The sequence below is a fragment of the Schistocerca cancellata genome, chromosome 7 (genome assembly GCF_023864275.1).
Source record: "Schistocerca cancellata isolate TAMUIC-IGC-003103 chromosome 7, iqSchCanc2.1, whole genome shotgun sequence".
NCBI lineage: Eukaryota > Metazoa > Arthropoda > Insecta > Orthoptera > Acrididae > Schistocerca > Schistocerca cancellata.
In genome coordinates, this window is record NC_064632.1 from 293857445 (window position 1) to 293871666 (window position 14222).

General features: G+C 37.5%; 1 protein-coding gene across 2 annotated transcripts in view; it reads right to left on the reverse strand.

Annotated features, from left to right (window-relative positions):
• Positions 1-14016, reverse strand: part of LOC126091994 (rRNA-processing protein FCF1 homolog) — a 42985-nt gene extending 28969 nt beyond the window's left edge. The window contains exons 1-5 of one of the 2 annotated variants that reach the window (XM_049907367.1): positions 13866-14016; positions 13286-13368; positions 13138-13209; positions 12901-13049; positions 11119-11279 (exon numbers count right to left, since the gene is read on the reverse strand). In XM_049907367.1, the coding sequence (XP_049763324.1) occupies positions 11119-11279; positions 12901-13049; positions 13138-13209; positions 13286-13368; positions 13866-13868 (468 nt within the window). In that variant the 5' untranslated portion in view covers positions 13869-14016. Of the gene's footprint in view, positions 1-11118; positions 11280-12900; positions 13050-13137; positions 13210-13285; positions 13584-13865 lie in introns of those variants that run through there. The other variant, XM_049907366.1, reaches the window with a different exon arrangement.
• Between the last annotated feature and the right edge of the window lie 206 nt (positions 14017-14222).

Below are 14222 nucleotides of genomic sequence, written 5' to 3' on the forward strand. Positions count from 1 at the left end.
ATGTAGCGGTACATAGTTTGAGAATTCTAAGTTGCAGCAGAGAGACTGTTGCAGTTATTTAATAGTTTTGTTGCCAGTCTTCCATTGATTTCTGTGCACATACAACTGGAGCAAGTGATCACTGTGTGGTTTTCATTTTGCAGAGAAGTGTGCTGTGAAATCATTAAGTATAGTGGTCAGTTGAGGGGGGTAAGGGAGAGGAGAGAGCAGTGGTAGTGGAAATCAACAGGTCTCAGTTTCGTAAAAACAAGTTAAGAGGGGTGGTTCTAGTATAGGTTTGATGGGATGGGGGGGGGGGGGAGGGGGGGAGGGAAGGGGGGGATGGTCATGTTGGTGTGTATTCAGGTAACATTTGTCAGGTGATCAAGAATAAAACTAAGTGGGTATTAGTGCATTTGATGGAGGAATACAATAAGGAGGATAGGACTGTTATTTCGGCTCTGGTACAGGCCGCACACACTTTAATACTGAGCTCATGAAGGTAAGTAGTTAATTCTTTTAAAAATGTCAATCATGTTAATATTACACCTTAAGGAAATTAATTAGAGCCTATTCCGTCTTATCTACTTGAGATTTCACTTGTTTTGATGTATTTCTTGGGGGAAAAGATAAATTAATAAATATCCTAGGAGCCGGTTTCCACGTGCTTTAGACGTAGGTTTTCATATAAATTTAAGATGTTTGTTTATGTATTAAGCAAATAATTCAGGTTGTTTTCTTTACACATACTCTTAGTAGTACAGTATCTACTCGGGAAATTAAAAGTCTTACATTCTACCTTTCATTTCTTTTCAAAAGCCTGTATTGCGGATACGTGATCTTAGCCCTAATTTTTTGGGCCTATGAGTTTTGAGTTTTAACATTATTTTAAAAGCATTATGATAGGATACACATATATTAGTGTTTCACATAACCTTAGTGACTCTTGTGATTTGTAGTTAACAGAATATTACTATTATTGTCTAGGTAAATTTTATAAAGAGATTGTAAACAACCATTAGCGAGAAGTGCTTAAGGTGCTGTACGAATGTTAGTTCTGGGGTTCTATGTTGTTGCTGTGATAGATGGTTATGGGGGGGGGGGGGGGGGGGTGTGATACCTTTGTGAGTATATTAGAAAACAGTTTCCCTAAGAAAACAGTGAAATATAATGTGCATTATGCCTGAGATTAGCATCTCTGATAACAAAACTAAAACAATTTGGAATAGTGTTAAAAGCGAAACAGGCCACCTGAGAGCACAGGAAGACTTTTCTATCAAACTCAATGAAAAGTTGGTTAACAAAGTCAGGAGTAGAAAATATTTTTAATAATCATTTTTTTAACTGTTGCAGAGACAATACAGTCCAGATACTCATTAGAAAATGCAATGGAAAATGCAATGCTGTATATGGAAGAGGGCAATACCTATGCAGTTAGATAAAACTGAAATTCACTCAAAAGTAAAAGCTCGCATCGAACTGATGGACTTTCCAATAGAGTACTAGAAACTTGTTCCCAACAGATAAGTAGGACTGTCAGCCACATATGTTGTAGCTCACTGAAACAGGCAATTTTTCCGGACAGACTCAAATCTGCTATTGTTGCATAAATAAGGGGATAGGTCTGATGCTAATCAACTACCGCTCAATGTCACTTCCGACAGCTTTATCGAAAATTCTTGAAAAAGTAAAAATCGAACAATGGAAAATCCAGAATGGACTGTAACAATATTATGATAAGGAAAGGTGTAAGGGTCAATTCAAATGAAGTGGTCCAATAAAAATTAAGTTAGTTGCTTGACCATTTTTAAATATTTTTTATATGTGTTTACCCTATAATTGAGAAGTTCAAAACAGATTTTTTTTTTTAATTTTATGTTTCACCTTCACTGAATGGCGGCCATTTTCGTTTGTAAGCGGGCGACGATGTTTCAGTTTAGAGACGTCAGCAAAAATATGAATATCTCTGCACTGTGTTAAGTTACAACATTGCAATTGACATGATTGTTTTTGGAAAAGTGTCCTCTACAACATTGTCTATTACACAAAATACCCTAAATTCAAAAATAACCAGTCAAAATGACCTCTAAAGTTTGGTATCCAAATTTTCAAAAATCTGTTTTTTAAGCCCATAAATAACAAACAAGGAGTGATTTATGAGAGTATTTTTTCCTATAGTTAGATATCATATACTATTAGCCTCATATAGAGCAAGAACACTTACAAATGTTTCCTTAATTTTTTATAAATTTTTGAAATTTGAAAATTTTCACGTTTTGTAAAGTTTGGGGCTAGTTATCTAAGATGGGACTGAATATAAAAATATGATTTTTGCACAGTTTGTACACCTATATGAGGGCAATGTACTGTAAAAATTTCAACATTGATATCTAACTGTGAACAAAGATATGAATTTTTGAAAATGAGATAATTCACATTACTCTACAACTGATCTTATAGCTGTTGCCTATTCTTGTGTGATATGTGCAGTGTTTGGAGGTAGTACCTGGTTGACACTTGCTGTTGTATGGGGCAATCACGCAGATTATGGTTGACTTGAAGGATTTCCACATGCTAACATTTTGGCTTGGAAGACATGGAGTATAGCTGAGACTACAGGACTCTTGGCTAAACAGCCTTACGGTACTCTTGTTCCAAGCATGCCATTCGTTTTGACTACGAGAAGGAAGAAGTTAAATGCTGATGAGTACCTCTTTATATGGGCGAAAGTTGGCAATGGCAATTGTAAATTCATTTTAAACCCAGTGGTATAAACAGGCACAACACTGAGACTGAGGAAACTCTGTCAAATAGCTGTTCAGATTGTAAATTCTTGGGACTATACATAGACGACAGACTCTCTTGGAAGCAGCAAGTTGACCATGTCTGCAAAAAAATAACACCCAGCCTATATGTACTAAGAAGATTATCACCATATCTCAATTCGGAAACTCTAAGGACCGTATATTATGGGTTAGTATACCCCTTCTTGTCATATGAGGTAGTACTGTGGGGCAGCAAATGCCAAATAAATATGAAAAGAGTCTTCATACGGCAAAAGCGAGCTTTAAGGATTGTAGCAAAAGTAAAACAAAGAACGTCTTGTTCACTAGACACAATATTCTCACATTTTATGCCTTATGAAATAAGGCATAAAAAAGACTTTCATATGGTTACCAGAAGATTAACTCTAACAGCAAAAAGTCCTTATATCCACAAAGCTGTCTTCCACAATTCATTACCGGATGAAATCAAAACAGTGACAGGCCATACTTTTAAAAATTGCATCAAGCAGTGCCTTATTAACAATGCCCCTATAATATGGACCTAAATGAATTATGATGTAATAAGAAAGCAGAAATAAGAAATAATGTAAAAAGAAAATTCTAATTGAAAAAATTAATTTTTATTTTTTACATACTTTATATACATTTATGATGTAATAAGGAATTAATTTTTATTCTTTTATATACTTTACATACATTTATAATGTAATAAGAAATAATGTAAAATGAAAACTCTAATTGAAAAAGTTTCACTTTTATTCTTTATACACTTTGTTAAAAAAAGGCACATGCATGTAAAAATTACGTGTTACAAGCAAATTAAATAAATGTCATTCAACCTTAAAGACAGCGATGTAATTTTACTGACACAATGATCCCCATAAATTTCTGTGTCTGATGTTACATACCATCGAACTAAGTTTTCTGCAATGCCAAGGAATTTGTGGAAATGCCTTGTTACTTTTAATGCTAAACAGTTTTCAAATCTGGTCTAAGTGTTGTTTTCATATGCAGAACCACTTATTTCTTGATCAGAAAATTGGTAATGCCTTGCAAAAGACATACATGTCACGTACTGTGAGAATTTGGTCTGCGGCTGGTGTTTGTAAGCTGGCTTTCCTTACTTCATGTTTTGTTGTACCTCCTACTCCATCACAGGCATTTTTACCATGGTAAGATGCAAAAAAGTGCAAATCAGCCCAAAGTCTACTTTGTGGTTGCACAGATTTGAAAAATTCTTTTTGTTCTTCTGACTACCACTTCCATCTGAAAAGTCTATCAGCTTCTCAACCTTGGGAAAATTTTCTTTTATGTCATTAATTACATACTTTTGAAACACATGTACAGCCAAAGTGTTGTGCTTCAAGTAGTCACTTAGAATGCAAATTGAAGAACTGCAAACTTCGTCTTTCTCATTTTTAAAGTAGAGAATAAATGGATGCACTGTTGCCTGGTCACTAACCCAGTGGTACCCTTGTATTGCATCTTGAATCACAAATGTAATACTTTCTGCAAAATCAGCTGGCACTATGCACTCAGTTTCATGAAGTTGTGCTTTTTTGTCCTTCAAAAACTTATTTTGGATTTTAGAAACATAGTGGTGACTTTTGAGTTTTTGTAAGTTACCAATTAACGATTCCAAGTACTCTTCCTGAGACTTAACCACTGTTATCATTTCTGCCCTGTCAGTTGTAATCCACTGTTTGAAGGTAATACTGTCTGGCATTTCCTAATCATATTCGTGAAACAATTCAATAACGGTTTCCTTACCAGGGCATTTATTACACAAACTTATCATGCAATCATAACTGTTAGTGTCACATACCGTTAACTCAAGTAACTCTTTTTAGTTAAGTTCACTGAGTTTTGCACCCACAATCATCAGTTTGACATTTTGATGATATAAACAAACACATCCGCCCCCGGTAGCTGAGTGGTCAGTGTGACAGAATGTCAATCCTAAGGGCCCGGGTTCGACTCCTAGCTGAGTCGGAGATTTTCTCCACTCAGAAACTGGGTGTTGCATTGTCCTGATCATCATCATTTCATCCCCATCGACGTGCAAGTTGCTGAAATGGCGTCAAATCGAAAGACTTGCACCCAGTGAACATTCTAGCAAATGGAAGACCCTAGTCACATGACATTTATTTAAGAAACACATACAGAATGTGTCCCTGACGATCCAGTCAAAATACACCACTTAGGGCAGAGGTCACAAAATTTTGACCTTCCAATTTTGCATTCAGGATGAGAATTTTTGAAAGCTACATAAAAGTTCACTTGAATTTGACAGCACTAGTAGTTCTGCTTTGTTACTTTAACTCCATTTATAACAACTCTTTTGCTATCTTTGAAATCTGGGCATATTCTACTGTTTTCATCCAGTTCAAAAATCTGCTGGATATTTTTAATTGTTTCTTCACTTATACCTACTCCTTTCTTCTTTCCTAAAACTGGAAAAATGCCTTGCTCTTTCACTAATTTTCAGATTAGTTTAACCAAATGATGAGAAACGTTGAATTCATGAGCTATTTTTTCTCTTGACCATGAGTCAGGGAGCAAACTTATAATTTTAACTTTTTCCTCTTTAGATGTCAATGAACATTTAATTTTTAATTTCTGTATGAACCTCAAATATTCAGTGTCAGATAATGCACGTGGTAGGTTTTCTTCTTCTTTAGAAATAATGTTAGTATCTGTATTATTAAAGCATGATTCCAAGTCTCTTCTAATTTTGTCTGAAATTTGTTGTACCTTATTTTCAATAGCGGCTTTTCTTTTTTTGCTACTTAATTTTATCATTTTCACAGCAGGAGATACGTCTAACTTAGAACAAGCAAAATCCAATATGCTAACAGCTTCCTCATTAGGAATATAAATGTCATTAACAAGGTTACATGCTTCTGTTTCTGGATTCACAACACATATTTTTGAGTAACAATTTGGGCACAGGGAATATCCAGGACTCTCATTAAGCTTCACTTGGGAAGTCATCTCACATAACAAGGACAAATGTTCAAGTTTTATTTCCCTCAATCCTTTAGTAATAGGCTTTTTATGAACATTAAGTGGATCACAGAACTTTCTTCCAAAAATGTGGTTGTACTTCAGATTTTCAAGTTTTCTGAAACTTGAACTGTAAACTGTTTTGTGACACACTTCACTTGCTATCTGTCCCACAGAACACTGTTCATCCATGTTATTGCATTCCAGTTAATCTCTCACAATTACATACAAATTACATACAGAACAAAGTACATAACACATTCTACACTCCCAATAAAGTATTTACATCCACTCTAACAGAGGTTTCAGAACAGACAGACTATAACAATGCCACACCTAGAAATAATGTCTTCATTTTTGACAATAAACCTAAATGTAAATGGGCATTTTTATTACCATAGAACAAAAGCAAAAGCTCATATTGTTTAATATTGCATTATTAAAAATAAATAAACTAAATGAATATTGGATTGTTAACTAAATATGACACAAATTTTATTACAATGAAACAATAAACCATTTAAATAGGCAACAGGCGAAATCAGTTGTAGAGTAATGTGAATTACTTCCTCATTTTCAAAAATTCGTATCTTTGTTCACAGTCAGATATCAATATTGGAATTATCACAATACGTTGCTCTCATATAGGTGTAAAAACTGTGTAAAAATCATTTTAATATTCAGTACCACCTGGGATAACTAACCCCGAACTTTACAAAAAATGAAAATTTTCGAATTTCAAAAATTCATAAAAAATTAAGGAGGCTTTTGTAGGCATTCCTGCTCTGTATGAGGCTAGTAGTGTATTACAACAACTATATGAAAAAATAGACTCTCACAAATCACTCCTTGTTTGTTATTTATGGGCCCAAAAACTGGATTTTTGAAAATTTGGATACCAAACTTTAGAGGTCATTGTGACTGGTTATTTTTAAATTTAGGGTATTTTGTGAATAGACAGTGTTGTAGACAACACTTTTCTAACAACAATCATGTCAACTGGAATGTTGTAACTTAACCCAGTGCAGAGATATTCATATTTTGCTAATGTCTCTAAACTGAAACATTGTCGCATGCTTACAAACGAAAATGGTCACCATTCAGTATATATTAAAAAAAAAAAAAAAACCTGTTTTGAACTTCTCAATTACAGGGTAATCACATATAAAAAATATTTAAAAATTGCCAAGCAACCACCACTGGACCACTTCATATGGATTGACCCGCTACTCACCATACAGCAGAGATGCTGAGTCACAGACAGGCACAACAGACAGACAGACTCTCACAATAAAAGCTTTCGGCCATTAAGGTCTGGGTCAAAACACACACACACACACACACACACACACACACACACACACACACACACACACACAGCGAGCAGCAGTGGGAGTGGTGACTGGGTGGGGTTAAAGAGGAGGCTGGGGCAGGGAGGGATAGTATGATGGGGATGGCGGACAGTGAAGTGCTGCAAGTTAGCCTGAGGACAGGGGAGGTGTGGTGGAGAGTATCGGAAAAGGAGAGAAATAAAAAGACCGAGTGTGGTGGTGAAATGACAGCTGTGTAGTGCTGGAATGGGAGCAGGGAAGGGGCTGTATGGGTGAAGATAGTGGCTAACAAAGGTTGAGGCCGGGAAGGTTAGGGAACATAGGATGTATTGCAGGTTCCAACCTGTGCAATTCAGGAAAGCTGGTGTTGGTGGAAAGGACACATATGGCACAGGCTGTCCACACCCATCCAGCCCCTTCCCTATCCCATTGCAGCACTACACAGCCGTCATTCCACCAACACACTCTGCCTTTTTATTTCTCTCCTTTTCTGCTACTTCCCCCACCCCTCCTCACCTCTCTCCTGCCCTCCATCTGACCTGCAGCACTTCACTGCCCCCCCCCCCCCCACACCACATCATCCCGCCCCTTCCCCGCTTCCTCCCCCAGTCACCACTCCCATTATGCACTGGTGCTGCTGCTCGCAGTGTGGTTTCAGTTGCCTGAGACTGCAGTTAGGTGTGTGTGTGTGTGTGTGTGTGTGTGTGTGTGTGTGTGTGTGTGTGTGTTTGACAAAGGCCTTAATGGCAGAAAGCTTTAATTGTGAGTCTTTTTGTTGTGCCTATCTGCAACTCAGCATCTCGACTATATGGTGAGTAGCAACTTTACTTTTCATAATATTGTTACATTCTTGAAAAAGTAATGCATACCAGAGTAGCTTCACATATTTATAAAAATTAAGTACTAACAAAATGCCAATTTGGTTTTCCGGAAGGTTTTTCCAACAGAAAATTCTATGTATGCTTTCACTGACCAAACATTAAATGCTGTGAATAGCCGAGCATCACCCACCGGGATATTTTGTGATCTCTCTAAGGCTTTTGACTCTGTGAATCATGATATTCTTCTAGATAAGCTTAAGTATTGTTGTATGGCACCATCTAAACTCAGATTGGAATGTATACCATAGAGACAGGCTGAACAGTGAAGGGGGAGGCGTGTTTATAGCGATAAGAAGTGCAATAGTATCGAAGGAAATTGACGGAGATCCGAAATGTGAAATGATTTGGGTGAAGGTCACGGTTAAAGCAGGCTCAGACATGGTAATTGGATGTCTCTATAGGCCCCATGGCTCAACAGCTGTTGTGGCTGAGCACCCGAAGGATAATTTGGAAAATATTTCGAGTAGATTTCCTCAGCATGTTATAGTTCTGGGTGGAGATTTTAATTTGCCAGATATAGACTGGGAGACTCAAACGTTCATAACGGGTGGCAGGGACAAAGAATCCTGTGAAATTTTTTTAAGTGCTTTATCTGAAAACTACCTTGAGCAGTTAAACAGAGAACCGACTCGTGGGGATAACATATTAGACCTTATGGCGACAAACAGACCCAAACTATTTGAAAAAGTTAACGCAGAACAGGGAATCAGCGATCATAAAGCGGTTACGGCATCGATGATTTCAGCCGTAAATAGGAATATTAAAAAGGGTAGGAAGATTTTTCTGTTTAGAAAAAGTGACAAAAAGCAGATTTCAGAGTACCTGTTGGCTCAACACAAAAGTTTTGTCTCAAGTACAGATAGTGTTGAGGATCAGTGGACAAAGTTCAAAACCGTCGTACATTATGCGTTAGATGTGTATGTGCCAAGCAAGATCGTAAGAGATGGAAAAGAGCCACCGTGGTACAACAACCGACTTAGAAAACTGCTGCGGAAGCAAAGGGAACTTCACAGCAAACATAAACATAGCCAAAGCCTTGCAGACAAACAAAAATTACGCGAAACGAAATGTAGTGTGAGGAGGGCTATGCGAGAGGCGTTCAATGAATTCGAAAGTAAAGTTCTATGTACTGACTTGGCAGAAAATCCTAAGAAATTTTGGTCTTATGTCAAAGCGGTAGGTGGATCAAAACAAAATGTCCAGGCACTCTGTGACCAAAATGGTACTGAAACAGAGGATGACAGACTAAAGACCGAAATACTAAATGTCTTTTTCCAAAGTTGTTTCACAGGGGAAGATTGCACTGTAGTTCCTTCTCTAGATTGTCGCACAGATGACAAAATGGTAGATATCGAAATAGACGACAGAGGGATAGAGAAACAATTAAAATCGCTCAAAAGAGGAAAGGCCTCTGGACCTAATGGGATACCAGTTCAATTTTACACAGAGTACGCGAAGGAACTTGCCCCCCTTCTTGCAGCGGTGTACCGTAGGTCTCTAGAAGAGCGTAGCGTTCCAAAGGATTGGAAAAGGGCACAGGTCATACCCGTTTTCAAGAAGGGACGTCGAACAGATGTGCAGAACTATAGACCTATATCTCTAACATCGATCAGTTGCAGAATTTTGGAACACGTACTGTGTTCGAGTATAATGACTTTTCTGGAGACTAGAAATCTACTCTGTAGGAATCAGCATGGGTTTCGAAAAAGACGGTCATGTGAAACCCAGCTCGCACTATTCGTCCACGAGACTCAGAGGGCCATAGACACGGGTTCACAGGTAGACGCCGTGTTTCTTGACTTCCGCAAGGCGTTCGATACAGTTTCCCACAGTCGTTTAATGAACAAAGTAAGAGCATATGGACTATCAGACCAATTGTGTGATTGGATTGAGGAGTTCCTAGATAACAGGACGCAGCATGTTATTCTCAATGGAGAGAAGTCTTCCGAAGTAAGAGTGATTTCAGGTGTGCCGCAGGGGAGTGTCATAGGACCGTTGCTATTCACAATATACATAAATGACCTTGTGGATGACATCGGAAGTTCACTGAGGCTTTTTGCAGATGATGCTGTGGTGTACCGAGAGGTTGTAACAATGGAAAATTGTACTGAAATGCAGGAGGATCTGCAGCGAATTGACGCATGGTGCAGGGAATGGCAATTGAATCTCAATGTAGACAAGTGTAATGTGCTGCGAATATACAGAAAGATAGATCCTTTATCATTTAGCTACAAAATAGCAGGTCAGCAACTGGAAGCAGTCAATACCATAAATTATCTGGGAGTATGCATTAGGAGTGATTTAAAATGGAATGATCATATAATGTTGATCGTCGGCAAAGCAGATGCCAGACAGATTCATTGGAAGAATCCTAAGGAAATGTAATCCGAAAACAAAGGAAGTAGGTTACAGTACGCTTGTTCACCCACTGCTTGAATACTGCTCAGCAGTGTGGGATCCGTACCAGATAGGGTTGATAGAAGAGATAGAGAAGATCCAACGGAGAGCAGTGCGCTTCGTTACAGGATCATTTAGTAATCGCAAAAGCGTTACGGAGATGATAGATAAACTCCAGTGGAAGACTCTGCAGGAGAGACGCTCAGTAGCTCGGTACGGGCTTTTATTGAAGTTTCGAGAACATACCTTCACCGAAGAGTCAAGCAGTATACTGCTCCCTCCTACGTATATCTTGCGAAGAGACCATGAGGATAAAATCAGAGAGATTAGAGCCCACACAGAGGCATACCGACAATCCTTCTTTCCACGAACAATACAAGACTGGAATAGAAGGGAGAACCGATAGAGGTACTGAAGGTACCCTCCGCCACACACCGTCAGGTGGCTTGCAGAGTATGGATGTAGATGTAGATGAGTGCAACAATGCACAAATGGTTTAATTCATATTTAACTGGAAGAATGCAGAAGGTTAAAATTAAAACAGGGGAAGTACCAAGAATTGTCCTCCACAGGGTCTAATCTTGGTTCCCCATTGTTCTTAAAATATATTGCCCCTCTGTATCCATGAATATGCAAAGCCAGGCTACTCAGAAAATCAAACAAACATTAACAAAATCAAACCAATTAATTCTCACAACCCAATGGCACTTCTGTGTTCACTTTAATATGCATACTAACCTGTGTCACTCTCTGCACTATGCAGTCATCAGCATATGTACCCTTGTGCATACAATGTATACGTTCAAATCGTGGGTCTTTGATTATTCTCAATGCAATTCTGTACTTCTGGCCAAGTTTTTCCAACTCACCGACAACACAATCAGTTACATACGGGATGCCTGAAATTGGAATGGCATACAATTTTTTTTTCTCTTTTACAAGAGAAAGTGTATACAAACATCTTTAATAATTACAAAAAAATAGCAAAGCTGAACAAACACTTAAGGAAAAGGGAATAAGAAATTTTGATGGAAGTTTAGTATGTAATCTGCAAAATATAATTATTTTGTTGATGCTTGTTCTTCAAATATTGCATTAAGGATTGTTACTTGGAAATACAGTGTTTACAGTTCTGAGGGTCATTGTGAAATTTCTGGGCAATTATAGCATTCCAATATTTATGGAATGAGAAAACCATGACCATCTATGGTGCTTACTAGATATCTTTCTCTGTTAGGTCAGTGGCTAGCTGACACTCGTATTTGTTACTGCACGAGTATTTATCATTTGATAAAAAAAATTGAAGTAAGGCATTGAAATAATGAATGAAATTTTCTTAATTGAAACAAAACAGTTATATTTATTCATCCAGAATGAGATACAGTGCACCAGTGGCTGTGAATCAAAGCAAGTAAGAAGGAATGAAGGCTGCAGCATGGCATCTTTATCCTCTGTTATTTTAACTATCAAGTCACTTTTCACCTAACCCATGCTAAGCCCCAGGTTACACTTCTTGTGCACATTATAAGCTGCTCATAGACTACGGCAGTGATAATGCACCAGGCTCACATTTGGGTGGAGCAGGGTTCGTATTCCATCTGCCTATCCTGACTTAGGTTTTTCCAAGTTGCTAAGGACTTAGGTTTTTCCAAGTTGCTAAGGTGAAAACTAGCACAGTTCTTTTGATAACGACATGGCTGACTTCCTGTCCTATCCTACTTGGGGTGTTATTGTACCGAATATTAAAGGTCAAATCAATAAAATATGTCCATATTTCACCACAACTAAGACTCATATTCATGTTTGTTGGTTTTGCGTCATTGTTCTGTTCTCTTCCTGTTTGTGCATGTATGATGTCATATGCCACATCATTGCATCATGTTACAGGATGAAGCCAATGTCCAGTATTTGTAGGTTCAGCTGAACCTAATATCTATCCCATAGGATACTGACGGATTTGACCTGGGTTCAATTCCAGAACTCTCTGCAGTTTCTCATAGAACCGTTACATTGATCTGTCTACCGGAAGACAACATTGAGCTAAGTGGCTATAAATTAAGTGCCTGTAAGACAATCATAAAGGACAGTTAAGCCAAGACAGACAGGACGCATAGGCAATTCTGCTTTCAGCCAGCAGATCTGTCAACTAAAACGTGGTGTCAAGATACTTATAATAAAAACAGTGATACTCTGTGATTGGGCGAATGTCTTACGCAATAATAAATTTAGGCATGAAGAGAGAATTAACACATTTGTATCAATAAAAACTGCAAGTACAGGTACTGCATCAACATCATTCCTCAAATAATTTTCTAGAACCTTCTGTAATTCATTCTTCATTCAGTTGTTTAAACATAAAAATATATTCAAGTTCAGACCTTTTTATACCACTTCTTGCCTGTTACATTACTGAACTAATATTCATACTATGAGCAATGTAGAACAAATCACAATATCATTTCAATCCATACACAATACACACAAACACTATACAAGAGCAGAGTCCTAACTTTTACTCACATTTTGCATACAAGCAGTCCATCATACTCTGGATTATGTCCAGTTTGAATTTGATTGAATGATTTATAAAATTGGTGTCAACAAGAATATGATAGGGTGGTCCCAACTGTGTGTTGTACTGGAAGAACAAAGCCGACGATACCTGAGGGCTGAAAGTCATGCAAACAACACATGTAATTAAATGAAAATCTGTAAAGATTATATATCTTAAATAAGGGAATTTTTCCTAATACTCACACTTCGCGGACTTTTATCTGATGTGGATCTTCAGGTTTTTTTTTCCTAGACGGCAAACGATCTTTTTCCTTTCTGAAAAAGAGAACGCAAACGTAAGATTTCAACATTAACACAAAGACGTTAATAAGTTATGAATGACAGTACTTACATTCTTGAGTCGCTTAAACTTATCATTTTCTTCATTTGTGCAAATCTCTGCTGAACAATTTTTCGCGTCTTTTTCGTTTTACCCTGCACATAAGAATAAATTTGCTTCACAAAACTTACACACACGATCACTGCCAAGTTATAAACAATTTCAGTCATCGTCTTCAAAAATTAAACCATAGTGCCTGTGCAGTTCAGTCACTGAAACACCTTTTAAATTCGCCAAGCTACCGAGAACAACTTGAGTTGCATCTTTAACGTCATTATACAAATGTAAAAGATCCATACGTATTTTAAGTTCAGAGTCATCAACAGCATGTTCTGACAATATTTTCAATTCCCTATCCAATTCTAATTCTCGATTTCTCAACTTTATTATCCTTTCCACAAGATCGCTTTTGTAGTTTTCTGAAGTGTCAGAGTTCTTGGCTGGTTGTGACTGCATTATACAACAAATAATCACTGTTTCGAATAAATCCTATGTATGAAATATTTAACAGTTGTGCTGCAAATAAAAAGAGTACGATTCAGATCTGCAGCCTACCTGAAAATCATCTCTGGATATAATGACAATTACTCACCATGTGAAACACAACTGACCTCTCGCAACAAACACGAATACACAACCTAACCTTCAACTCAACAAACAAGCACCCAAACCTCGTGTTCACCACAGCTGAACAAATCCTTTCAATTCAGACGCTACTATCAAAGATATGAGTATGTATGCAGCGCTTCGACCAGCTTTCGCCCAAGCTTCGACCTTATGCACCAACACCAACGACTCAAAGTTAATATATTTCTGGATATTCACCAAATTTTATATTCATAACAAACTAAGATAATAATTACAACAAAACGTTTGCTTCAGGATTAATTTTTTTGTTTAGTGGAACATAGAACATAAAACTTTCACTCATATCAGCTGTACGAGGTAA